This window comes from Acipenser ruthenus, chromosome 9, assembly GCF_902713425.1.
Source record: "Acipenser ruthenus chromosome 9, fAciRut3.2 maternal haplotype, whole genome shotgun sequence".
Lineage (NCBI taxonomy): Eukaryota > Metazoa > Chordata > Actinopteri > Acipenseriformes > Acipenseridae > Acipenser > Acipenser ruthenus.
This window is the reverse complement of record NC_081197.1, coordinates 7,599,631-7,626,416: the sequence shown is the minus strand read 5'-3', so window position 1 is coordinate 7,626,416 and position 26,786 is coordinate 7,599,631. Positions and strand designations below refer to the sequence as shown.

General features: G+C 37.2%; 1 protein-coding gene across 3 annotated transcripts in view; it reads right to left on the bottom strand.

Moving 5' to 3' along the window:
• Positions 1 to 26,786, bottom strand: part of LOC117405690 (cGMP-dependent 3',5'-cyclic phosphodiesterase-like) — a 171,831-nt gene that overhangs the window by 9,081 nt on the left and 135,964 nt on the right. For all 3 annotated transcript variants that reach the window (XM_059031030.1, XM_059031031.1, XM_059031032.1), the window contains exons 8-24: positions 25,082 to 25,241; positions 23,097 to 23,149; positions 16,951 to 17,025; positions 16,324 to 16,365; positions 15,501 to 15,569; positions 13,961 to 14,091; positions 11,147 to 11,258; positions 9,921 to 9,960; positions 9,510 to 9,573; positions 8,264 to 8,345; positions 6,920 to 7,094; positions 5,205 to 5,317; positions 4,021 to 4,098; positions 3,700 to 3,822; positions 3,235 to 3,305; positions 2,990 to 3,112; positions 601 to 688 (exon numbers count right to left, since the gene is read on the bottom strand). In XM_059031030.1, the coding sequence (XP_058887013.1) occupies positions 601 to 688; positions 2,990 to 3,112; positions 3,235 to 3,305; positions 3,700 to 3,822; positions 4,021 to 4,098; positions 5,205 to 5,317; positions 6,920 to 7,094; positions 8,264 to 8,345; positions 9,510 to 9,573; positions 9,921 to 9,960; positions 11,147 to 11,258; positions 13,961 to 14,091; positions 15,501 to 15,569; positions 16,324 to 16,365; positions 16,951 to 17,025; positions 23,097 to 23,149; positions 25,082 to 25,241 (1,599 nt within the window). The remainder of the gene's footprint in view (positions 1 to 600; positions 689 to 2,989; positions 3,113 to 3,234; positions 3,306 to 3,699; positions 3,823 to 4,020; positions 4,099 to 5,204; positions 5,318 to 6,919; positions 7,095 to 8,263; positions 8,346 to 9,509; positions 9,574 to 9,920; positions 9,961 to 11,146; positions 11,259 to 13,960; positions 14,092 to 15,500; positions 15,570 to 16,323; positions 16,366 to 16,950; positions 17,026 to 23,096; positions 23,150 to 25,081; positions 25,242 to 26,786) is intronic.

Here is a 26,786-nt window from a genome sequence, read left to right as displayed (position 1 = left end):
GTGTCAACTCAAGCGCTCTGTTTTATTATAGTAAAGACTACAGCTAAGGCCAAAAGTTTTGTGTCACCCTATAGAATTAACTAATTTTGCTTTATAAAGTCGAATAAAACCTGCTGAATAATGTTATCTTAATATATTTAATTACATACCGCTTTGTAGTTTTCCATATACTTGACGAAAAACAGACACAAACTGAAATACGACATTTCGAAATTAAAATTTTTTTTAGTCTAGATAATGCAAAACTTTTGGCCATAGCTGTACATTGCTTGACTACTCATGTCTCTATGCAAATTCTATTATTCAGTGCATTTTTACTGGTTACAGCCTAGGTTTGTTTTTATTTTGTAATGGGGCTGAGACCCATCAAATCTTCCTGGAGATAGCGTACAACACTAACCACCCCTGTGTCTTATGCTGTCCGAATACTTGGAGGGTAATACCATCTTATATAGCACGATTATTTACATACAGTAGTACCCCTTCTCAGTTTGTTTACTTCCATTCAGCTTGTAGGAGGCAAGTGAACACTTCTCACTATGGTAAACTACAGTGTACGACAGATCTAAAGCAGTAACATCACACTTCACAGCTCCTTACCGAATCCACTTGGAAGGAATTGTTGGTTCCTCGGTGGTCCAAGTCATGGCACATACACGATACAAAAAGAGCAAATATCTCAATGTCCCTGAAATAAAAAAGAGGTTAAGTCATTAACCATTCGAACTTCTACACATATTCTGTAATTAGCTCATTATCGGTGTATACAGTATGTAAAGATTTACTTTTGCCACTCTTAGTCTAGCATTAAATCCTTTGTGTGGCTTTTAAAAAGTTCCAAATGACAAAGCAAACAACAACTGTGATAAAAAATTCATGTTTTTTTCATTCTTGATGTCTTTTCTAAATCTTGCCTTATTCCAGAGTGTTGTCATGAAAATATACAGACAACCACAGATTGCAGAGAACTTCTTTAAAACATTTTACTCATACTTTTTTGCTGGGTGTCAATGTAACAAAGTCCTTCCAATGTCTCTCATTGAAAATGAGCAAATTATCTACTGTTGGGGAAAGCAGGGATCAAACCTTATGGTTCTTACCCAAGCATGCTACAACCCAGACTAAAAGAGGACCTCTGTTAATAGTACAAGTAACCAACCAATCATATCTACTTCTTCCAATGGGACACTATTGTGCAATTATCTGAGTACAAGTAACTGACAAGATGGAAATAGTTAAAACATGTTCCTAATGCATATTGTAGATCCATCATTTCTGCTGAGTGGAGCACTTGTCCCAGGGGAAATCTGCCTGCAATATTGTTTGGTCCTCACCTCTTCCGAGTGCTGAATTAATCATTGTGCCAATAACTAAGGGTCCTAGCCTTCAGTTGAACTGAGCCCAGTGCTGTCAGTCCCTTGCCCTTTAGCAAAACTCAATCCATCACTGAGATTGCCAATATTGGACTTGCCCTGTTACACCAGAGAGGCTTGAGTCCTGCTTTTGTCTACTCATCCTTCACCTTGTCCAAGACCCAACCTCATCAACGAACCTGTCGGTGGTTAGATAAAAAGAGTCTCGTTCTTTGGAAATCCCTGCGCTTCGGGGGTTTAGATAACTAAATTCACCAGAATTAAAGATCCTTCAGTCAGGCTGCTAATCCTTTTGAGTATACTAATATTATTCTGGTATTGTGTCAAGCAGATTGGAATTGAGAGCCTATTTATGAATTTGGACTGGATGCCAATTGTTAACACTGTTTCAGTTGCCATAGGCAAAAACTAAATGACATGTTGTCCATATTATGCACTTCCCTACTGTAATCTGCAAGTCTCAATCAGCTCCCAACACCCCTAATTGCATGTCATATTAAAATTCTAAGTCATTTAAAACATATTACTATCTGCCCATTCCTGAAATTGAAACATGCCAGTGAATAGCAAATAAAGTGTTTTATAACATGATAATGCAAAAAACACAAAGTAAGCCTTTTTGGTAAACTATCAGTATACTGTATCAATGTGGTTCTCAACATTAAATATTTACATTGTTTTTAATATTGATAATAATAATCCATCCATTATCATTAACCACTTACTCCTTTACAGGGTCGTAGTGAGCCGGAGTCTAACCCAGCATACACAGGGCAAAAGGCGAGTCGGGACGCCAGTCCATCGCAGGGCACCACACACACACAGGGGCAATTTAGAGTGACCAATCAACCTAGACAGCATGTCTCTGGAAGGAAACCGGAGTACCCGGAGAAAACCCACGTGAACACGGGGAGAACATACCAACTCCACACAGACAGTACCCGAGGCTGGATTCGAACCCAGGACCCTGGCGCTGTGAGGAAGCAGCGCTAACCACTACGCCACCGTGCCACCTGATGATGATGATGATGATGATGATAATAATAATAATAATACTAATGTCCCTAATATTTCCTGATTTCCTCTAGTTATTCTCAAACACGTGGCATGTTAATTACAGTATGGTCCCTATGTAGGCAGCACCAGACATTTTTGTAATATTAAGCTGGGGATTCTTTATCTCTTAAAGCTATTGCACTGATTTTGTATTTACTTAAAAATGTGACACATACACACCAGGAAAATCTCATTAAGTTGACACATCCAACTTTTTTCAAGAGGGACCCAGTAGACAAATATACGTCTAACATGATCGATTGATTCTCACGCAAACTTTTCTCTAACCAGTGATTGCATATACCTCGAGGAAGAAAGTAATTGTGAATCAAGTGTTTAAATTTACCCAGTGAAGCAGCATTTCAAATGTCAGGTGGTAACCGATTCCAGAATTTAGGAGCACTGTACATAAAAGATGTCTGACCTAGCTTTGTTTTCATAAAAGGAATTTACAGTTTACCTTCCCCTGGAAAATTCTCATCTGAAAATTCTCACCCTACCCCACCAAACAAGCACACATCTCTACACCTTGATCTACAGAAATAGAAATGTAACCTTACTCAAGATACTTGGAGAGTTCCAGATTCTGGTTCAGGAGATAACAGAAATGAGAGACAGAGAATGCGTGCATCCAGTTGTGATAGGGTGGATCCCTGTATCCCTTCTTTACCATGAGACAGAACCTAGAGGCAGAAAAGAACATTCCTCTGTTATAGAACATAAAAAAGTACTGTACAGTACATAGACAGACACACAGCTGCAGTACGAAACCAAAGTGACTAAATATACTAATTAAAGTGCTTACCTTGCCAATGTTTTAATGTCTATCTTATAAGTGTTAATAAAGCCCATGTCCTCAAACATGCTTAGAATAGCCTGGGGAGAGAGAAATAATAATATGATTGTGGTTGTTTAATAAGCTTGATAAAATTGATATAGTAATATCAATGTGGATAAAGCAAAGAAAAACAAAGAGAAAAGACACAATACAAAAGCTTATTGACCAATGAACACCACATTATTTTTATACTGTTACAGTAAATAGGGAGGGATTATAGTATTTTAATCCCTTACCCATTAAAGTCCTATCATTTGTTTTTTATCATTCTCTGTTGTTTTATTCATTATTTACCATGCTGAATGACTATTCTGACAAACGTGTTTTCTACCACTGGGTATGTTTCTGAAAGGACTCCTACAAAATGGATTTCTGAGGGTGAGTTGGTTTGAAAAAAGAACACCTCAAAGTGTGTTCCTTTGAAAACCTCACCATAGGAGTGTCATCATCTGGCAAGGAGCGAGGCGTGTAGGTGAAATAGGCAAAGCTTGGATGAATCTCATTCACAGGTTGGATTCCAAATGTCAGAAGCTTGGTCATCTCTTCCTCTGATACCTGTTTAAAGATACAAAGAAAAAAATATGAGCACAGGCTAAATCAACTGACTTTTCTTCTGATAGTAGTTTTGCTGTTTGGCGACTTATTAAAAAGCAATTGCAGGCTAAAATAATAGTGTCTGTCATAACGAGCACCTCAAGAGGCTTTGTTCACGAAAGATAGTAACAGTCAAAAACTAGATGATTGTGTGTTTACCTTCATATGATACATCATCATTTCATTGGCCAGGTGACTTCTAAACTGAGCTTCATGGACTTTCTTATACAGCAGAGACTGTAGAGGGGAAAAAACAGCAAACATCTTCAATTGTTAGCATCAGAAATAGATTTACCTTGTCACCCTATTTGACAGACGCTTTTAAAAAAAAAAAAAATTAATTCGGTATTAATATATTTAAAGAGATTTAGTTTTGTGAGTCTTGCCTATTCAAAAACATTTTATGTAGAATTCTCTATTGTCATTTCTGCAAAGACAATTATTCGCCAGGATTAAACTGCTTCTAAAAAGACACCGCATGGCTGACTGTACGGGAGTGAGGTGAGGAAGCATATCAGTGTTGTACATGCTTCAGTGCATGGAGCAGTCATAATCCCCTACCCCACTTCCCCACAACCAGCCTTGGAAAGTCTTTTCAGAAGCATTGTTTTCAGGAATAGTTGGTTAGCATGACAAACAGTAAGCATGGCAGAAACAACAATAAATACAGCAATAGGATATTAATATGGTAAGAAAATAAATATTTGGAAACTGTAGGTGGTAAATTCTGAACAGTTATTGAAACTATGGAGCAACTAAATATAAATATTGACGTTCCAATAATAAGGATCTTATTAATAAAATATGAAATACAAATATTTTACATAAGCAGGCAATACAATAATGACATTTTGTTCCATTCAATTGTGTTAAAACCCCACCCATGCCTGATTTTCTTATACATATGTATGAATATTATCTGGACTTCACATGTATTATTAATGACATAAACAAAAAATCCCAAAGAATGACAGAAACTTACTTATCTCTTAAAAAGCAGAAAACACCTCCGTTAAGGCAGATAAAATGTTTTCCAAACCCTACCACAACTAATGCTCAAGGTCAAATATTAAAGGCATATCATCTACATTTTCATAATACTTCTTAGCCTTTAAAATCATATTATGAGTGTTCTGTATGATCGCTTATTGTTATTTGCCAACTATTTACTAATAACTATTCCAGAAAAAATGAAACCATATGAAAATATAGTTTTATGATTATGAAGCACTTAGTAAACGATATAGTGATTTCTTTTTTTTTTTTTTAAATTGCATCATGTACTGTTTAACTAAACTAATAAAACAAACAAGCATGGTCATCCACAGAGGACAATGACTTACGTGAGCAATACTGATTCCACAGTAGATTGAGAACGCCGTGGCCAAATCTTCATCAAACCTATTGAACCCGGGGCCATTAATCTTATTGACCAGTTCAGCTACACCAATCACCTCTAGAGGACAAGAGGAAATAGACTGAATTAGGTTTCTCTCTCAACTGTAGGGGCATTCAAACAGGGAAATACAGTTAACAGCTCGATCTAATTTACAGTACCTGCTAATTTCTGCATGGTATACATCTGTAGCAGAGTACAAAAGCATTGTGATTCAGGGGTGCAACATTCTCATGTCTGTGCACAATTTGTGTGTTTTTGCCACTTCATTTGAAAAAGCTTTCTATTTTACCGTTTACAAACTAAATGCAAGTTGTATTTAAGTACTGTTGTTGTAAATAATCTCCTGGATTGAACCTGTTAGGTTGGATATTCATTCATTCAAAAGTAATGTCTGAGTTGCCACCTGCTGACACTTGACACTAATTTTTTTTTTTTTTTAAATCTGCAATTATTTTTTCTCATTTTCTTCCCAATTTGGAAAGCCCAATTATTTTTTATTTCAACCCGGCTCACCGCTGCCACCCCTGCGCTGACTCGGAAGAGACGAAGACGGACACAAGCGTCCTCCGAAACGTTTGCCGTCAGCCGTCCGCTTTTTTACACTCTGCAGGCCCGCCATGCAGCCACCTCAGAGCTACAGAGTCGGAGGACCACACAGCTCCGGACAACTTACAGGCAGGCCTGCAGGCGCCCGGCCAGTCTACATGGGTCGCTGGTGCGCGATGAGCCAAGGACACCCTGGTCAACCTAAGCCCTCCCCACCCAGGTGGTACTCGGCCAACTGTGCACCGCCCCCTTGGAACTCCCGTCCACGGTTGGCAGTGGAATAGCCTGGAATCGAACTGTCAACCTCCAGGCTATAGGGTGCATCCTGCACTCCACGAGGAGCGCCTTTTACTGGATGCGTCAAGTCTGTATACACGCTGGCCAACAAAACAAATGCATCTGCTATTTTTCTTCAAGCCATTTCCATCAGAAAAAAAACAGTTGGAAAAAAGCAAATTCCATGCACCATTACCACAAAGTATAATATGCTTCAAGCAACAAGGTTCACTAGATCCGAAACACAGAGTATTTATCAAAATGACAGAAAACAAAAGGATTAATCTTCTCCAAAAAGACTGGAACACAGCCAGCTCTATACAGCATAGCCAATAAAGCCTACATTTAATTGAATTTCACCCTCATTACCTTGAATAATGGAAGTGAACAGAGACAATTTAACAAAACAAAATGATTTCAAAGTGAATGTAGTTTTTTACTTGTCAGATTTTGTGCTGTGTTTTGCATTCTCCTGAAGGTCAGGTACCATGAACTGTCTGCATAGAATAGAGCTCTTGTTAGCAATACTGTACTTGTTATTAGTTTGTTTTCTCTGCGGTTTCTTTTTCCTATTGCACACTGTATATGTAAAATCCATTCTATGTGTTCAAAATGAAAGCTTTCCCAATGTGCTGAGTGTGTTTTTGTTGTTACTTTTCATCTACGGACAAAAACAGTATTTGACGTATTGCCTGAAATTTTGCTAAACCACTCATGCACCAATGTAAAAATTTTGCACCAATGAGGGACCAAGCAGAATTTCACCACAGGCTACATTTCACTGTTTATAACAATGGTTATTACAATAGCAAAAAATAATAAAGTAGTCAAGCTTGCCATTATTCTCATCTTTGATGGGGAAGCAAAGAATGTTCCTTGTCCGGAAGCCAGTACTGTCATCCACGCCTCGGTAAAACAGAGGATGGGAATAGGCATCCTTGATGTTCAAGATCTTTCCTGTGGTTGCTACGTGACCAGCAATACCTTGATCAGCTGGGATCCGAAACTCATTCTTCAAAAGAACAAAAAAGTATATAGTTCAGCATATAGCACACTAGCAACTACTTGCTAAGCTCTTAAGGATGAATCAACAAAGATGTACTGTACTGATTACAACAGGTACTTGGCAGAGTCCACAGCTGAAGCTTGTCTGCCAATACAGGGCAAAACAAATTAAAGTACATTTTTAAAGGTAAAAACTAGGGGTGTGCAGATACTTTTTCTGTGATTTGTCTGGGTAATTTTCTTTAAGATATTTTAAATTCTTAGGGATTAATTCAAATCGAATGTAACCTGTTCAAATGTGTTCATTACACATCACAAAACACAACTTTCCCTTGTTTGCTCTTCTCTACACAATTATTGAGTACCAATCAATACCAATCTGACAGTGTGATTGAATACAGAATCAGTCATGATCAAACCAACTAAAACCACATGTGTGCACAACATCTCTACAGTGAACAATGGGATTATTGTCCAGGGCAAGATTTAAATTTGGATCAAAGAAATACATCTCCAAGTATGCAAATTCAAATTCAAATGACAGGAGTGATCCAATGTTGCCAAAGCATTTCAACACAAATGCAACACCTGTATATAATTTCGTCAGAGTGATTCGCTCTTAAGGTCTTAAGGGGCGATGGAAAGGTCATGTGTATGTGATGAATCCATGGCATTTGCAAGTTTCATTTTATTTTGTGTCAATTTACGGCACAACCTGTCAGTGCCTCTGGTGACATGAAAATTTGCTTCCAATTGGCTTTTAAATCACTCAATGTGGAATTTTATTGCCATTGAATGTTACTCAGTTGTATAGATGTAGGCAAATTAAGGAAAGGCAGCTTTTCTTGTTATGAGATTAACACGTTTTTAATACGGTTGTTTAGATTAATTTCAAGTAAAAACAAGGGGCAAGTTTATATGTATACACATAAGGTTCTAAGCAAGGTTTCTAATACACCTACAGTAATATAGACCACAAACCTGCGTAATTTGCAAAAAAATATTACAATATGGTCAAAGCACATTTTCTTTGTATTTTCCACATACAAAAGTGTTTTTTTTCAATACAATCCGTCAGACACAATTGGATTTCTGGACACTTCAACACACACTGGAGCCTGATGCCTCTAATTCAAAATGCTGAGACTGAACAGTCTGACTAACAGATGGATTTACCTCATCATCATTCACAACACCACCATCAAAAACTTTGGCCACCAGCTCATGGTTCATTCTGTCCAACAGGAACACAGAGCAGCTGTTGATAGATGGAAACATCTGATTAGAACAGGATTTTTTTCATGACTTTTTTATATGTTGACATGTCGAAAAGGGTGAATCCGGGAGAGGCTTTTGTATTCTGTTCTTTAGAGCTTGTTTTAAACACTGTATGCCCATCATTCTCTGTGTGACAGAATGAGATTAAAAATGCCCCTCAACTTTAATCTTGATGAGAAATGATTGAGTAGCAGTGTACTGTATTGTGTTCTCCACTAAAGTGCAATGATAGCACAAGGGCAGTTATGATAGTATGACACATTGGAGAAATGGTACTGTGCCAGTAACCTGGTACCATATCAGTGTGCCATCCTATTAAAAAGCATTACCAATGCACTGCTGGTAATGCTTTGCTTTTCTAGCCATTCTACCATTAGGGTTTCTTCAGGGTGATATATTGGCACTCTTTGATGACGTCCTCTCTGTTTTATGAGCTCTAAAAAGTCTAAAAAATAATATTTACATCCTTGGTTGCTGCTGTACAGACGGTCTCTCTCTACAAAAGACGCCTCATCTGTTTATGTTGTATGAAACTGTACAGTTGCACACTGTGGGTGCCTCATATATAAACCAGATCAACCTCTTACACAATAGTTATTATTTTATTGTACAAAACCTGTAATGGAAACAAACAACACAGCTGTATACCAAATAAGAAAGTGTGCTGTCTCTACCCTGTAGAATCCTAGAAAGTCACATGCCCTCAGTCCCTCAGTAAGGCAAGCCATATCCCCTCAGAGGTTAATGTCAAGAGCACTAACCTATTTAGTATGCAGTGTTTATATAACCCTTCAGATAGCTATATATATATATATATATATAAAACGTGTGTGTGTGTGTGTTATGTTTTTGTGTGTCTGTTAAAAGTATAAAGAAATTGTGCAGATAATCATCTGTTGGTGCAGGCATTACTCAAGGAGAGTATCAAAAGCTACTGCTGGAGTCAAACTGACTTCAGGCAAAAGCTGACAAAGTGAGGCAGTTTTAAAAATAACACTAGCAATTTTAGCAACAGTAGTGTTATTCCTCTGGGAGTAAAACTTGGAAACTTTGTGTGGTAGGCTTGTAAGCGTTTACTATAGTATTTTATATAAACAAAAAAAAACTAATCATTGGAAAGGATAAATGCATGCTATAGCCTTACATTTCTGCATTGCTGAGGTTTCTGGCTTCTATAATGATCTCCTGCAGTAGGACCGACACGTCATCTGTAAAATTAAAATAGGTTCATAATATCGAAAATACAAATTTTCAAATTCAATCTGCAACATAACAACTCTGCTGGGCCTAGTTATATGTAAACAGAAGCTCACATCACATAGCAATTAGCACTTGAAAATGTGTGCTCAGAATCCCTGTCATGCAGACACTAAACAAGGACAAATGTGCTTGCCTTTAGTTGGAAAAAACACATGTGTGTTGCAAATGCTCAATTCACTTTTTAACTGATTAATTGTATTATGAGAAACATTGGTAATGCTTTAAGTTGCATTGAAAATAATAATTAAATAGTGCAGTATATACTGTATAATAAAGACGATAATATGATTCTTACCTAAGTGTGTAAAGAGGTTTTTGGCAACTTGGAGCAGTGCCTGTAAGTAAAGAAACAATTTTGTGTTAGTGAATTAAAACAGGGCTCCAAGGGCTAAGATTTTAACTCCAAAGTATCATTAGCACAGTTTTTACCGAAAGCAGACTATTACACCAATTACAATTTTAATTACAGTCAATCTGGACTGTAAATGAAACCAGCTAACTAAAGGGTTAGAGGCCATATCTCACTGCCCATATTCATGAGCCACCCAGCCCCCCCTCTGTTACTCTAAAACATCATCAACAGTTAACAAGAAAACAAGACGCTCATATTAACAATATCAGCTTTTGAACGTCTAGTGGAACAAAATAGTAGTAACTGAGTTCTGAATTCCAGCTCAGGCAGTCTCCCAGGATGCCTGTCAAAGGCTGACTTAGCTGCAGTCAGTCTTCATTGTGGCACTGGCTACGTCAACCACTTGTGCACTGTGGCCATGGCAACTAGGAAGCACTGTTTGAAAAAGCTCTGTGCACTACTTTAGAGACAAGCTAGCGGTCCTCTTTCTAAATATACAAGAGACAAAAGACAAATTATTGGAATGCTTTGGACTGAATTGACTTTGACAGCCAAGAACATGATGCCAAAGGATGATAGCAGCCCCCTTATCAGTCCCCTCAGGAATCACCTTGGAGATTACCATACAAGGAGGCGGCTGTCACTTGTAAGACATTGCCTATTTTCCATTGGGGTGCTCATACAGCCACTGACCTATTAATTGGACCACTCAGGCCGCACCGTTTGCTTTTAGGGACGTCCACGATGACACATACTGGAGACTCCTTGGAGATCTCGTGAGGCAAAGGCAAGTTCAGATTGCTTATCACTTATCACACAACATTTCCATCCTCGGAACACACGCTCTGTCTTTAAGACTGATCACATTAGCATTAGCAAGTGTTTGCTCTGTGTGAGATGCACAGATTGATTGTAAAGTGCAGATTTGCCCCCAGAGCACTTGATGCATCTTAGTGAGGCTCGATTTTTATCCTGCTGTCAGAAGGGAAAACAAGGGGATTTAAGGTAGAATTGCTTGCATTGGTTGAAGGCACTACTGCAAGCTGATGTTGATAAAAATGTTTTGTAAGTTTTTGGTGGATACTGTACATATTGTTTATGACACTGTTCTTGTTTTATTCATTTAGTCTTCCAGAATTTAGTAGTAGTCTTCCATTTGTTGTCCTTACCTGGCATTCAAACTTGAGCTTTTGTTCCTTCTGGAATGCCAGTGTGCTGGTTAATACTGTTGATGTATAACAGAAACAGTGCTGAATTTTGTGCTCATCTGCTTCTGTGTACCTATGGAAATACATTATTGTGTATGAATTTTCTAATGACACACTGCACAGAAATCCACAGAAACTCTCATGCAATCCAATCAAATAAAAAATAACCAGACTATTAACACAACAATGTCACTGGGACTATACTATCTTATAATGTGACTTGTTGTGCTAGTGCATTTAGACAAATAAGTGCTAGAGGTTACAATTCTGATCGCATCCCAATTTATTTATTTTGAACATTGCCCAAGTGCAATGCGAAAAGATGCTAGTAGCCAACTTTATCAAATTCCCTCCAAATGAAAACAGAGGCATAAAAAGGGCATTGCACAGCAAGGGGCTTGTTGATCTGATGCAGTGGAATTGAAAGAGTTCATCAAATATAAAGAATAAAGTTGCTGAAGTAATAATAGCAAGCACTGTCACAATAGATCCAGTGTGGCAGTATTAACAGTGAGTTAAATCTTTTGACAGTCCCTGTCAATGTGGATTCAAACCCTGCAGATGTTTCATCTACAAGTTTGTACATTGAAAGAAAGCTACTGTCCCGTTAGAATCTACTCCTGGTTTCAGCGAGGACTTTGAATCTAAATCGGAAGGATGCCAAAACAAAAGCTGCAGTGAAATGTATTTTGGTGGAATGAAGAAAAACTGAAAGGGGACCTATTAACCAACAAATGATGCAGCAAGTGTAATACTAAAATATAATGCAGAAGAAGAACTGAGTGAATGGGGAAAATGGGGAAGCTGCTTCCCACAGGTCCTCTATGGCTCAATATAAATATTTTGTCAGCCTCCTCATTGGGAGGTCCTTTGGGATCCCAGCAGGGAAGCTGATTTGCTCAGCATAATTACTTTTAGTAGTTATTATATTGCGTAATGTATTTTACTGCTGGGTTTTGGTTAGAGAAAGCAGACATGTAAGTTCCCTTCATTTCCTCCTCCTCACATACTGATATTGATGCGGTGAAAAGAAAAATAATTTCTTTGAATTCTGGCTCATACAAAGGGTGTAATTGGTAGTTTTTAACTACATATGATTTACTGTTTGCTTAAGCTTACGGTTTATACAAGAAGCTAAAGTGTGTTCAAGTCTCCAGACAACTCTGTATTTTCTGGTATCTGATGCGTTCATTTAAGCATACAACATTCTGCAGTGGGTCAACCGCATTGAAGTCTAATGTGTCAAGGGCCCTATTTCTTAAAACCCATCAAAAACTTCTGATACTGCTGTACTTATGATTAATTGTGAAGAAACTTTATACAAACTTTTCCAAAAATAAATAAAAAAATAATGAAATGTTTGTCTTAATGTATTACTAAGTTTATTTTTAGTACTTCTATAGTAGTAGTGAGTAATCTTGCATCTTGTAAAGCGCTTTGTGATGGTGGTCCACTATGAAAGGCACTATATAAAATACAGATTGATTGATTGATTGATAGTGATAAGCCATTACAGTTTAAGACCAGGCTGTTATGGTAGTGCCTTATGCCACAGTTACTTAATGATTCAAAAGGATTATGCTTTGTGTCTTTCATTTCCTGTATAGTCTGCTAAGCAGCTAATGTGGTGATATAAAGAGAAATTAAAAAACTGATTTCAACAAAAGGATTTTTTCCCCTTCATTTGGTCCATCATTAGTGCTATTGTTGCCAGTCTGTCATTCCACCTACTGTAGATAAGGTCATCCTATATTGGCAAACTAAAAGGTGTAGGTCACTCTTGTCTACTGCTACAGGCAAGCAAGCACTTTCTAATAAAACAGTCTCTGGTTCCCAGAGATAAAAAGCTTGTGCCCTGAAAGAGAGCAGAGGATGGGGATAGACAGCGATATATCAGTATTGCTCGTGGACTCCATGAGCCACATTAATATTCTCTGTGAAACGCTGAGAGGCAGAGGCTTACATGCAGAGATAGGGACACTAGATTCAAACAGACAGGAGAACAGGTTCATGGTTGCAATTCAGGGCAACCCTTCGTGCTTTGTCCGATTAGATTTTTTTTTTTACTGCAGTGATAGCTTGATACATGTGTTTGATATGTTTATTGTGTTATGTGAAAATGTGTGTGGATGTATGTATGGGTCGCTCCATTATACTGTTTCTCCATTGTCGGGAGTTATGTCTCCACCACTGGGCGTAAAGGTACAGTGAGAACCAATTAAAAAAATACATTAATCTTTATTACTAGAAGTGAAAAGATGTTGCTTTGTTAAGTCATATTTTATAGTGTCTCCACTTCACCTTGCCTCACAAGTTACAACAGAGAATGGATTATATGTTGGAATAATGAAGTAGCAGCGCAGGGTTACCGAGGGAATGCTGTGCATGCGGCCAGCATTAGTAAACACAAGCACAAGTCCAGTGTTTGTGCCAACCAAGGGTAATTATTCTCAAGGTGATGCTGCTTGATTTGCAACACTTGATTATGCAACATTTACCAGACTGATCTCCCGCATTTTCTAAAACAGTTACTTTACTGTTTTAGAAAATACATATGGTGTAGGTGTTGGCTTCATAGTGGAACTAGTAACAAAAACCAACATGCGCAGTTTTGAACTGAACCATGGCACATAGGTTGCATCTAATTCGATTGTGAAGTGATTTGGGGCTGTAGTATAATATAATGTCTATAATTACACTTTTAGCAATATAACTGGGACAGCTGTAAAGGGTTACGATATAAGGGTGATACAAGAGCTTGTCAGTTGTACTCACTTTTGCCCGCCTCTCTTGTTAAATGCGCAGGCCAGGGCCACCACTTGGACAGTGGCCCTGCTGATTACAGGCACACACAGCATTGAGTACGCCTCAAAACCCAACATCCTGTTCAGCTGACGATGCTCCTCCTAAAGAGAAACAAAGCTGAGATTTAAAAAAAAAAATGAACATTCAAAATGAATGCGTTAAAAGACTGGAGGAAAAACAGTGTTACTAGAGATTATTACCAATCAGCTATGACATGATTGTTTCACACAGAGAACAGTTTAAAGGACCACATGCATTTTGCTTTAAATGTACATTCTTGCGGAGATGTATTGATTGAAAGATGCTTTTTTGCTTTCAATGTTTGAAAATATGCCACACCGATATGTATTTTAGCAGTGTAGAACAAAGGCAATTCTTCTGCAAGATTGTGCTGTTCATACAATACCTTGTAAACAACATATATTTTTAAATGGATAGCTATTATTCAATTTGAGAGGTCCTAAATAATTCTAATGACTTTCAGAATAATGTCTGATTGTGTAATCATTGTTGTAATCATCATTTTGACTAGTCCCTGAAGAATACTGTGTCTGGACATCCTTCATCTTATTCCAAATGTGCTCTGCAACAGTTGGTTCATAAGTCAATGTCAACAAGCAACACTGTGTTCTTTTACCCTTTTGTGAATAAATCGACAGGTCTCCTGCATCCTTTGTCAGAGCTACAGCAAATACTTTATTCTACTGATTTCTTAAACTTCAAGAAGCTGCAAATGTCACTTTCACCTTTCCTGTGCATTTATATGATGTTTGCAATAATGGTAAGTGGCTCTGTTGATCCAATATTGGTTTTGTTATTATTTTTCTCTATATCTGGGGATGGGGACATAGAACAAGGTTAAAAAATACAAGCCTCTATGCTCTAAACATGCAGCTGCTGTACAGGTACAGTGGCTGCAGTAAGATTTGAATATTTTGGTTACTCCTTTAGGGTTAATACATTAATACATTTGAAGCCTTTTTTCAAATTATCATACTAAACATTATGCTGCAAATTAGTGGCCTAGGTAAAATTTTATTAATACACAAGTTAAATAAAGAAAGCTTTTACAGGACTGTATTTTAATTATTTTACCAAGGCTTTACAAACATTCTTCTTAGCTTTTTTGTTTGTTTACTGTTAAATTCACATATGTTTCTCAGTACAACACTATAGATAAATACTTGACTGAATTCTGGTATCACTTATGTGCTCTAGTTCAGCCTTACTCCCACCATTACTGTGTGCTGCAAGAACGCCAGCATTTTCATCAGCCATAATAGAATATTTGTTACCGCTCCCCCCTCCTGGTATTTCGATTCAAAATTATATGGATGAATCCATAACAACATTTGGAGCCAAGCAGGAAAGTAGTGTTTGATAAAGTCAATAGTTACAAGTACTCTTGAATAAAGCTTAAGGGAGGTTTTGGAGCACTTTGTAGATTGCTCTGCAATGTAAGAATGTGATTTCTCCTATAACAAAGCTCTGTGTAACCCTGTGCACTCACCGGACTGATATCCTGTAGCGTGATAGATTTCTTCTTCTCAACCACCTTACCCAGATGACCAAATGTAAGCTACAAAAAAAAACAAAAAACACACACAATCAACACTGCATTACAAAACAGCTTGCTTTTGTTTTTCTATTATTACTGTAACGGTGTACAGTTATCTTTTCTTTTTCTTTTGGAAACAAAACTTGGTTTTCTCTGCCTGACTGCATCTTTGTGTTATTTTTTATATGGTGACAAAACAAAATGCTTACACCCTGTGCCGTTTGAAATTGCATGCATGGTAACTGCGAAAGGCTAAAGTCTTATTTTAAAATCTTAAAAGTTTTTTTTGTTTGTTTTTATTTTCCCATTGTATGTGTCCTTTATCATCATTCATTCCTGCTTCTGTACACATGGAGACTTGGTGTGTTATAACAGTAATTAGATCCAAACTACAGTACATTTTAAATTTTTTTTAAAACTTAACCCTTTCCATTTGTTTGAAATAACGAGTTCTCCTAACAACCAAGATAATTCAGTGACACAGGAATTACTGTGATGAGGAAAAGAAAATGCTGAGAAAACACCACCCTGAGACACAGTTCAAATATATCTGCCGCTAGGACCCTGGCTTCAGCAATCCACTAGACTTTATAATAAATAGTTAACAGTGGAAGTGGGTTAGGGTTAGGGTTAGTACTGTATTTATCTAATTCTATAAGTAATGACATTTTGAAGAAAAATCACCCCTCCCTCTATACTAAAAATGATAATTATAATCAAAAAACAAATACCTTATCATCCCATTCAGAACATTTTAAATGCTCTACATACTTACTGGAAAGCTAATTTCCTCTTCCATGACTTTGTCCCCAACCACCTACAAAAGAAACAAGTATAATAATAATATTCTACATTAGTATATGAAAGTCACCCAGATTACAGTATTACAGCTATTATAACATATGGTTTATTGTCTCTTCAATCAGGTTGCCATTTGTATGGGTAAGAAAGAGGATAATGTTCTGAAGGTAATGAATTTCCCGGAAGACACTCATATCAAATGTTTTTTAATAGAGAGAAACAGTATTTTCAATTTTCTAAATGTCCTATTTTTTGTGTCTGTGTGGATCATTATTTACCATGCCGACTGGCTTTTCCTGCAAAAAAAATATATATTTTTCAACCACAGGTCCTCTTCTCAAAAAACTTCTAAAACTGAATTTCTGAGGTGGTTTAAAACAATTACGACTCATTGTGTGAAGTTGTGTATTTTTTTACTAGTTAGAAAGCTTGGTAAATAATGAGCACACACACAACAGTATATTAAACAGATAAGAAAATTTAATATCTTTAATGCAGTGGCAGTACAATAGGAATACACTGGGTCTGTATTAAGCTAAGGGACAATGGTAGCACAAGATTAGGGCATTTCTGTGCCAATTTACAAAATAAATAATATTACCTGGCAAAACAACTGATGGTTGTCTTCTGAAACTAACAGCAGACAGCAACATAGGGACTGGGTTTCCTGCTGTAACTACAAAGGGAAACACCAGTGGTTAGATTTCGTTATGATTTGTTTTTTACATACAATGTACAGTTGCAATACAGAACACAGTTTTCACACGATATATAGCCTCCCATTTTACACCACATTCTTTGGTCTTTGGCCCATAAATTAGCTTGCAGATAAGTGGAGGTGCCAGGGGCAGGGGGGCAGGATAAGTGCCCTCCCTTAGTAGACAAAGCCAAAAAGCAGATGGAGGCTGGGTAAGAGGAGGTGAACTCTGAGACACAGCAGGGACGGAATGGATTGAGGTAAGATATAAATCCCTTTCTCGATGATCATTGGGCATATTGTTTATTGAAGAACAAATAAGATACTAGCTATTCACCTGATAGTTTTATCTGGTATGGAAGTGCCCAAAAACATGCTTGATGTTTACGTGATTTGATTTGAGGTTAAAGTGAGTTCACTGCCTGAACTGCCGCTTTGCTCAACTGTTGTCAAGTATTTAGAATAGCAGCTCTTATCAATATCTGGACAGACAATGTAGAAGTTAAGACGATGATATAAATCTCAAATGACCTTTCCTGACTTCATCATTTGAAACTGATTATTCTAGCTGGGCTTCACTTTGTTTTGGAATATAACAATTATCAATTCCCTGCATTGTGTTGAAAAGCTTGTGTTCAGGTTACGACTCATCACTGCATACATAATCTTCAAATGAACTTAAATTAGAAGTTTGGTCATACCATGCAGCTTATTACAAAATAAAATGGCATGGTATTTAAACATGATTTCAGCATACTGTAGCTTCTTAAATATTAGAAAGGTTTTCTAGAAGTTAAGACCTGTTAATTGAAGCAATCAGTACAAGTATATGTGATCTGGTTAGTTATCAAAGTCTTGTAAGTATATGGCTGAAATGGTAGGCAAATTACTGATGATTCAAGTGTAAGGAATCAAAGCCCTTAAAGCTGTATTTATGACTTACTCAGAAACTGTTAACTGTTAGAATCTCCAAAAAGTGGGACTTATCAAGCATTAAAGACTAAGTATGGCCTTTCACCTCAGCATACAATTGAGATTGAGCGTGACTTGGTAATTGTTCTCCTCTATGATTTTAGCTGTTTAGTTCTTACTTTACCAGCAGGGGGCACTACGGCAGTCTCCTTGAGGCTGATAGCATCAAGGACCATAGCAAGATGAGAAAGAATAAGCAACATCACAGCGAGTGTGGGCAATACTGTACAAATACAGATAAGGACATTATGCTAATATTGTCAACTTTGACAACAACATGCATCACGTTTGAATACAAATCAGGAAATCACACCGGTGTTTGCAGAGATTTACTGCCAAAAGGTCCATCTTTTATTTAAAAGGCAGGATAGCCAATATCAAAGAGTAATCTGACATAATATCACTTTAATTAGAAGGAAAACAAGCAAACTTCCTCTTGAAACCAACAGCACAGTAACAGCAATGTGAGTCACAGAGGTAACACACATATCATTAAAAGCATATCAATACAGCTGGGTAAACCTCATTTGTATAGCATAGCTGATAGCAGCCAGTGCCCTTGAAGATATACAAGAACAATTTAGTTATTTCTGTAATAATTATTTCACAAGCTTTGAGTACTGATATTCAGCATCTCATTTACAGTAGCCTCCTAATAACACTGTAGAAAACAGAATAGTATACTGTATTAGAAAAATATAAATATGTAGCACATGCTTGAGTGTACTGTAAATAGGCAGAACCTCACATGACTTACAGTATTAATGTCACAGAAAAGTTTCAAAAGGCCACTCTTGAGAATTCACTATGAATTTCGACAAACACTTCTATGAGGAATGAGAGGAAATGATCATACAAATGGCGGTCATGTGTCTTTCTATTTCGAACCACTGCAAACACATGATGTTAAATCAGTGTTGTCCTGTTTTCCCATTGTAATGATGCTGCTGTAGCAGACTGCAGCCCCTTCAAGAGGGTTGATGTATTTTAGTTATGCCACTTTGAATGACTGTATGTGGTCCGACAGTGAGCAAGCGTAGACGGTGAGAGGAACTCAACCCTTAGGGTGTAAGGTAAGAGATGAGCTCTGGAAGTGGGAACCTGTGGCAATGTGTGAAGGAATGAAGTACTGATATAATGTATTATAGTAACTGGAACCTGCCATGCCCTGTACACTCAAATACAAGAAAGAATGCTTTCTTGCAGCTGTGCCCCTGGCTGATGTTATTCATCAACAACAGTCCTGTCTAACTCCCTTGCAAGCCTGCTGTCCTCCAAGTGTGATGGACCCCCTCAGATTACAGGTACACCTTTCCAGCTACAGCGTAGCCTGGGCTGGTTTTCAGATGGTCACTGATTTGGAAGGTTTTACTGCACCTTAAAAGGGTAGATTCAGTCAAAACATATATTGTTTGTTATAACCTGAGTTATTACCCTGTTTTATGGCACTATTCAATGAAACATAAATTTTGAAAAAACACTGTAACCCAGTCTGTGTTACTTCCCTGTGTGCGTTTAAGATGTCTGACAACCCCCTAACAAATAGGCTAATACTTTTTGAACAGTCAAATTTATTATCTCTAATATAAAATATGTTTTATTTATCCTTTTACTTCCACAGTAGGAAATGTTGCCTGTGGACTAATCTCACCACAAGAAACCTCAGTCTTGTGTGCCGTTGAGTCCAGGGCTGTTGTCATGGAAACTAGGATAGAGTGAAGGCAATAGGAAAACAAAACCGACTGTCAACTCTGATAGTATGTGAAGTTCGGAAACAGGTATCATGTTTTTTATTCAACTTTTTGTTGCAACAAAAAACAACTGGAACAAATACATGGCAAGGACAAGAATATGGGATCCTTGTAAAATATGAGGTGTGCTCTTCAACATCTGATTTGAATAAACATTCTATGCTAACTTTCAAAATATCATAGAGGAAGTTCTGCAGTGATCACATTGTGGATGTAGGCTGGCTATGACACTTTCTGCAAGGCAGTACACAGCTAATACACATGAATGGCACAAAACAGATTGCTAGGAGAATTCACTGCCAGAGGTTTTGACTGGATCAGGACGTAACAAGCTTTTTCAAGATGATTTACCAGCAAAGCCAGCAGAGGTAATGATGCAGTATCCAGGGACAGCTACAACCAAATACAATACAGTACGGAAGAGGACAGCAGGACAGTCCCTTCAAGCTATAAGCATTTTTAATATCTTGAGATACTGTTGGTCCTCAGGTGGACTAGAAATGAATTGTATGTCATGTCTTCTTTTTCACTCATGCCATTATCATCTATTAGACTCCTGAAGATAATGCAGACTTTCTATATGTTAATATCTGTCTATGTTCTGTATTATGTTCATCATGAACTTACAATCTCAACGGATTCAAAGCTAACAGGGAAATAATTTTCACCACATCATTCAGTTTTGTTATGTTTTTTTAACCTGGTATAAAGGCATGTCCTACTGCTCCACTTGGAGCTGTGGCAATACATCTGCTGTGGAGCCTTGACAGGGCAGGTTCACATCCTGTCTCCAGCCTGGGTAAATTCATTACACCTGACCTCCGACTGGATTGAATCCCTCTAGTCTAGGCATGTACAGTACCTAGTCACTAAAAAAAGAGTATCAAAGAACAAAGAGCACAATATATCAAGCCACTCGATAATGTATTTGGTATTTTATTTTCTGCTTCGTAAACACATTCCATCTGCAGTACGCTCTTCGTCTGTCTCTGAGAGAGGTCTAGACATAGACTGGGAACATGGCTCAGCTCCAGATGGCACAGCAAATGAATGAGTACATTAGCAGGTGTCACTTTTTAGCTCAGGAATCCCAGAGCCTCTGCTCTACCAGAAGTGCCCAATGATATGATTGCGAGTGTGCCTGCTTGATTCAGTGAGCATGACCCATTATCGAAATTCAATTGCAAAGGAAAAGACCAACACCCTGCAGGGCTTACCCAGGCACTTCCCAAGTACTGTGCCTCCATCCAGTAAGGGAGAGAGAACAGTTCAATCAACATGCTCATTCAATCAGGTGTCTCTGAGAGACTGCCAACATGAGGCTTTGTCCATTAGAAACCTGACAGGAATTTCCTACAGCTATTTCTGTAGCTATTTAAATTCTATGACAGTTTCACACATGGCAATTCATACTGTGGCAAGATGGCCACATAGGAAAAATGTTCAGGAATTATAGTTACCTGCCATATATACTGTGTATGCAGTATACTGCACAAGTAGAGTGAATCTGTCAAGTGTTGCTAGAAAGAAAGTTTATTTCCCCCTGCAGGCTTTATAGTACTTGATGTTTCCTGTGCAGTAATTAACTCATTGGAGAAGTTGAAGATCCTTGTCTTCTGCCTCTTTGTAAATGACATTGCCCTTCCATTTCAAATTTGAAAAATGCAAACAAAGTTGTTTTTGGCATTGGCTACCCATCTGAATTTCCATTGTATATGTGTATCCCATTGTCTACTCTTACAGTTTCTGCTGTCATGATTGTTTGCAAGGTCAGCATAAAAGGGTGTGCACTTTTTGTTTCTTCCCTTTTGAAACAGTTAGTTTGTTTGTGTTTTTTCCTATGTAAATCTATAACAAACGTAATGCTTCAGGGGGTAAGAGATTACCAGTGCCCGCCCCCCTGGTCTTTCTTACACTAGCTTCATTACACACATTCCACATTGCTCAGAGGCTGCCTCAGGGCAAATATGCCAGTGTTGTTTTTTTTTGTTTGTTTGTTTTTTTAAATATGCCAGAAATATAATGGGATAGTAAAAAATAAATATTATACACATTCAGAGGGTAGAGAGTATTCCTTTAATCCAGAAGTTGTCTGAATAGGCATTGGCTTTATTAAGTCAATTCTACCTTGAGGCTCAAATCACTGAATGGGAACAGCAATTCATATAACCTTAACAAATTCCATGTTCTGTTTCTGATCATATTCCATTTGTAATGTTTGAACTACAAATGGAATATGATCCAATCTGCATGGAGATGTGTACCCTCCACTTTGCAGGATTTAAAAGCAGCCATGCTTTTTTCACAGCACTGGAAGCAACAGAAATTGATTCTGTGCGTCTGGTTATTTTACGTTCCATCCCTTCTACCACAATATCATTAATTACTCCAATCACATTACAAGTTTGGAGAGAACTGCACTAATTCATATTGACCTTAGCTATCTTTTTAAAATCCTATTATCTTGTACAAACTGCTATATAATAAACTAAACCCAATCTAAAATTACACATGGATTCCCATGTTGTAAACCACAAAAACTGAATAAAAAGGGCACTTAGGAATATTACGGTGTGGTAATACATTACATATGCTAATTTATGTTATTATCAACCGTGGAGATAAAAAAAGGCAACATTAAATCACATACATGTATGTGATAATATATTGCCATGGTTTACAATTGCAATGTCATAATGAACATGTCTCCTATATATTTGAGCATTTGGTATTTGGTAAAAATGTGTTTTTCATCTGGATTCAAAGTGCTTCCCTGTGCTGTTTTGGACATTTGCAAACACAGCTACTGTATTCAAGAGCAGCATTGCATATGTGCTTATAGATATTTGCTAGAATTGTACTGTACACCAGCTCCTGACAGTTATATGGAATAGAAGTAACTGGGATTCAAATGGATATCTAATACTCCACTATAATGCACTATAGGCATCCACAAAACCTAAAGAGCAGGGCTAATTTGACAGAAACAGTGATAAACATCAAAACGGCCAGACACTTTTTCTAGGAATGAAGTATATTTAGAAAGTCTCAATGTCTACATTACTTTGAAGAAAAAGGCCTTGTTTAAATTGTTGTTTTGACATTGCTTTTTCCCCCAAAGCTGGAGGACAGCTAATGATTTTGTCCACCGTGGGTTCGTCCTTGAAATAACTTGAACATTAGTGGGCAAACAAGCCGTCTTACTACAGACATAATGAATGATCACTGGCACAGGTGTCCAGCCCCCTGTAAGTTTGTTGTAGATTTTCCATTGCAAATTCAGAGGCTAGGAATGAATAATGAATATGAATAAGGGACAGCACTTACATAGTTGATCACCTTCAGTTGGAGTGAGGCTGCATCAAGGTCATAGAGTTCGCCTGAAAATGAACCAGGATTAAATTAATAATTTTTAAAAAATATATATTACAAAAGTAGTACTGAATACTAAGTCAGTCCATTCCTGGTGAGCCTCAAGGGTTTTAATAATTTATTTAAAAATATTTAACCCAGATAATCCTACTGAGATGATGACATCCCCTTTTAGATTGTGTTTGCATGTAAAGCAACAACCATACAACATGTATTATAACGTTCAGTACAATCCAAGCAAGTTTTATAAAAGAAGAGCACAACTGCTGCTCGTTGGAACGGGCTGCAGACTGTGATTCAACCTTCTATTATACTGAGAATTATGGATACATCCTATTGACCCAAAACAAAATTATTCCAACAAAACGATGCATTACGATTTTCTGTTTATAAGTTCTCAATTTAGAAAAAGCCATAAAATGTCATACTGAAAATCAGTGAAACCCTAGCTAATCAAAAATCATAGTCATTATTTGTGAGTGCCTATTTCTTTGCCCCACTGTGACTTTAAAGGGAGGAGCATTTTACTGAACCACCTGCAAATGGGATGCTGCCCAGCCTTGCTCAATCCAAACAGAGGGTGCTGAGTTCAAATCTGACTATACCGACAATTACTGCTGCAGTACAGGGCTTCCGATTTACAATGAATACTGGAGACCATTTATATTCATTCAACAGTAACAGATCCATATTGGACTTTAACCACTGCAGAATACTGTATAGAACAGCTTCTGAGGCTTTTGATGGACAATTCCTTTTTACAGGACAGTGATCAATGGATAACGAGATCAATGGCTACTGATGAACACAAAAGATGAATTACTCGAGGGCCTTGTTAAAAAGACTGAAAGATTGATTACAATGACAAATCTTACTGGACTGGTCTTCTAAGAAAGAAATCTAATGTGGATAAGTGGTTGTTGTCATCAGTGGCACTAATGGCTGTGTACTAAGGGCCAATGGTAACTCAAGGGCAATTCCAATTATAAACTACCGTATGATAGAATATTACCACAGTGAAGAAATATTATCTAATACACTCTGTTATCTGATTTTATCCAACAAGGGACTAAAAAAAGGGTTAGATATTTTGTGTTAGCAACATAACTACTTCATTAACAAAATTAAACTGCTAATCTCTTAAAATATGTATTGCTGGGGGCTCCTGAGTGGCGCATCCTGTAAAGGAACTCCCCATGGCGTGTAGGATGAGCCCTATAGCCTGGAGGTTGCCGGTTCGAGTCCAGGCTATTTCACTGCTGACCTTGGATGGGAGTTCCCAGGGGGCGGCTATTTCAAATTTTAAAAATATATATGTATTGCTATTGGAATTATTTATTTTTGTTAATGGTAGTTAGGGATTACATTTCAGTTACTTCCTGTGGTGTATAAATAGAACACACACTGTAGCTTGATATGAAAAATTAACTTCCACGGCTTGATCAACACAAAGCTTGGTTTTGTTCTGTAGATGTTCTTTTTCAAGCTCAGTAGGATGTGCTGCTATTCTTTATGTAGTACCTTGGCTCCACTGTGCAACATTTGTTCAATTCTGTTGTATTGCCATTGAGTTTTTTTTTTTTCATTATTTTATTAATTTCCCAAGGCTGTCTTGAACTAATGTACCACAAGCTGGAGTTTTAAAGATGAACTGACAGTTTTACAAATGCATGTCATAGCTTTCATGCACAGCCCCTATCAAATCCAATAAAGCTTCAATATAGCATATAGGATCAGAGTGTGTTTTAACACGTGGGAAACCCTCTATTGAAACAGTCAAGAAAGGTTTCAACTTTAGTATTCACTGTACCCAATACCTTTTAGACTTTCTAATGATGTGACTTACATTGTTCCCCATGGTCTGGGCTACAGTGCCTTGACCAAATTAGTACATTAAAGAAGGACAAAAAAAAGTAAAAAAGTAAAAGCCACATTCATACCACACAGTCGCAGGATCTTGCGGTCCAGGTCACTGTACGTCCCAGACTCTGACGATTCTGATTTGGCAAGTGATTTCTGGGAAGGGCTTGGTGACAGGCTGACACGTGGCCATTTTGATGCTGCCTGTATCGCCTGCACTCTCTTACAAGCTACTGTAACCTGGTATGGATAATAAAAAGTATGCACGTAAGTTATTTATATTAAGCTAAGGATAGAATGAACCCATTACAAAAAAGTAGGTCCCCTTGACGAATATCAACAACATGTGGAATCGATCTTGAGCAAATTGAATTTGCAACCGTCAGAAGTAAAAGGTCCCATGTTTATAATTGTGTATGGGAGTATTTCCTTACTCAAGCAATGCTGTTCTTTATTATTATTATTATTATTATTATTATTATTATTATTATTATTATTATTATTATTAATATTATTATTATTATTATTATTATTATTATTATTATTATTATTATTATTATTATTATTATTATTATTATTATTATTTGTTCTACGTGAGACAGTGTTGCTGAAGGCCAGTCTAATTAGGGCATAAAAATGCAGCAAATGGGCCTTCATTTAATTTAATTTAAATCATGTGGTGGTAAAATGTACAGTGCCTAATGGCTTCAAGTGAAATAATGCAACAGTATATTCTTTAATTGTCTTGTTACATCTACTGTATTAGGGAATGCTGCTTTGCATATTTTCCATCCTAAATATTTCAATATTACAAAAAAATCACACGGAACGCACACAGTTGTTCTAGAGGCATACAAGACCAGTGCTATCTTTAGTGCAGTCCCATAGATTCATCCCTATTGAGACTGTTCCAGGGGAAACATCAATTGGAGTAGAGCAGTCCTTATCAGTGCTCCCTGAAATGACTTTCAGTAAATATTTTAATTAACCCCACTACCATCTCACTCTCACTTTTTTTCTCTTTATGGTCATGAAAGAGCCTTTGGAACTCAACAAAAAAGCAGTGGCTTTTCACTTTGTTCTCAGAAGTAAAAAGGCACAGATTTGCGTCACTAATGCAGTCTGCAAGGCAGACAGAATCAATAGAGATTTCACCATTTACATATCCTGCTAACACTATTTCTGTAAAATGGGTTTCTCCTACAGGCAATGGTATTTGCATAAGTCCCCCAGATTCCGTTTCTATTATTATTATTATTATTATTATTATTATTATTATTATTATTATTATTATTATGTATACCCAACTATACATAAACAAGATTCATTCCTTTGAGAGTTTTGGTGGCATATAAATCAATGTCACTAAAAACAACAGACTTACAGACTTATATGTACAGTATGGTGTATTTTATTTCTTATATCTAGTTGGAACAATTTCACATATTTCTCAAGTGTCTGGGTGTTATTTTGATCTGCGGATTTTGCTGGTCGGTTTGTACTGCTGTTCTGAGGCAAGGTCGGTACATACGTTTGCATTTAGTAACTGCAGCTGGTACGCACAGTCTATAATAATAAGGCTGTAAACTCATGTAGTTTATACTGCTGTAAACATATGCTTGTTGTTCTTATTCTTTTAAAAATATATTGGTTGCCTTGGAGACCAGATTGAACATGTACAGCCTTATTGCCTTCAGTCCTATAGATGCTGAATGATGACATGTATAATGTATAATAACTGTACACACAGTTCTCAGAACAATGAGATGCAGTCCAGGTTTATTT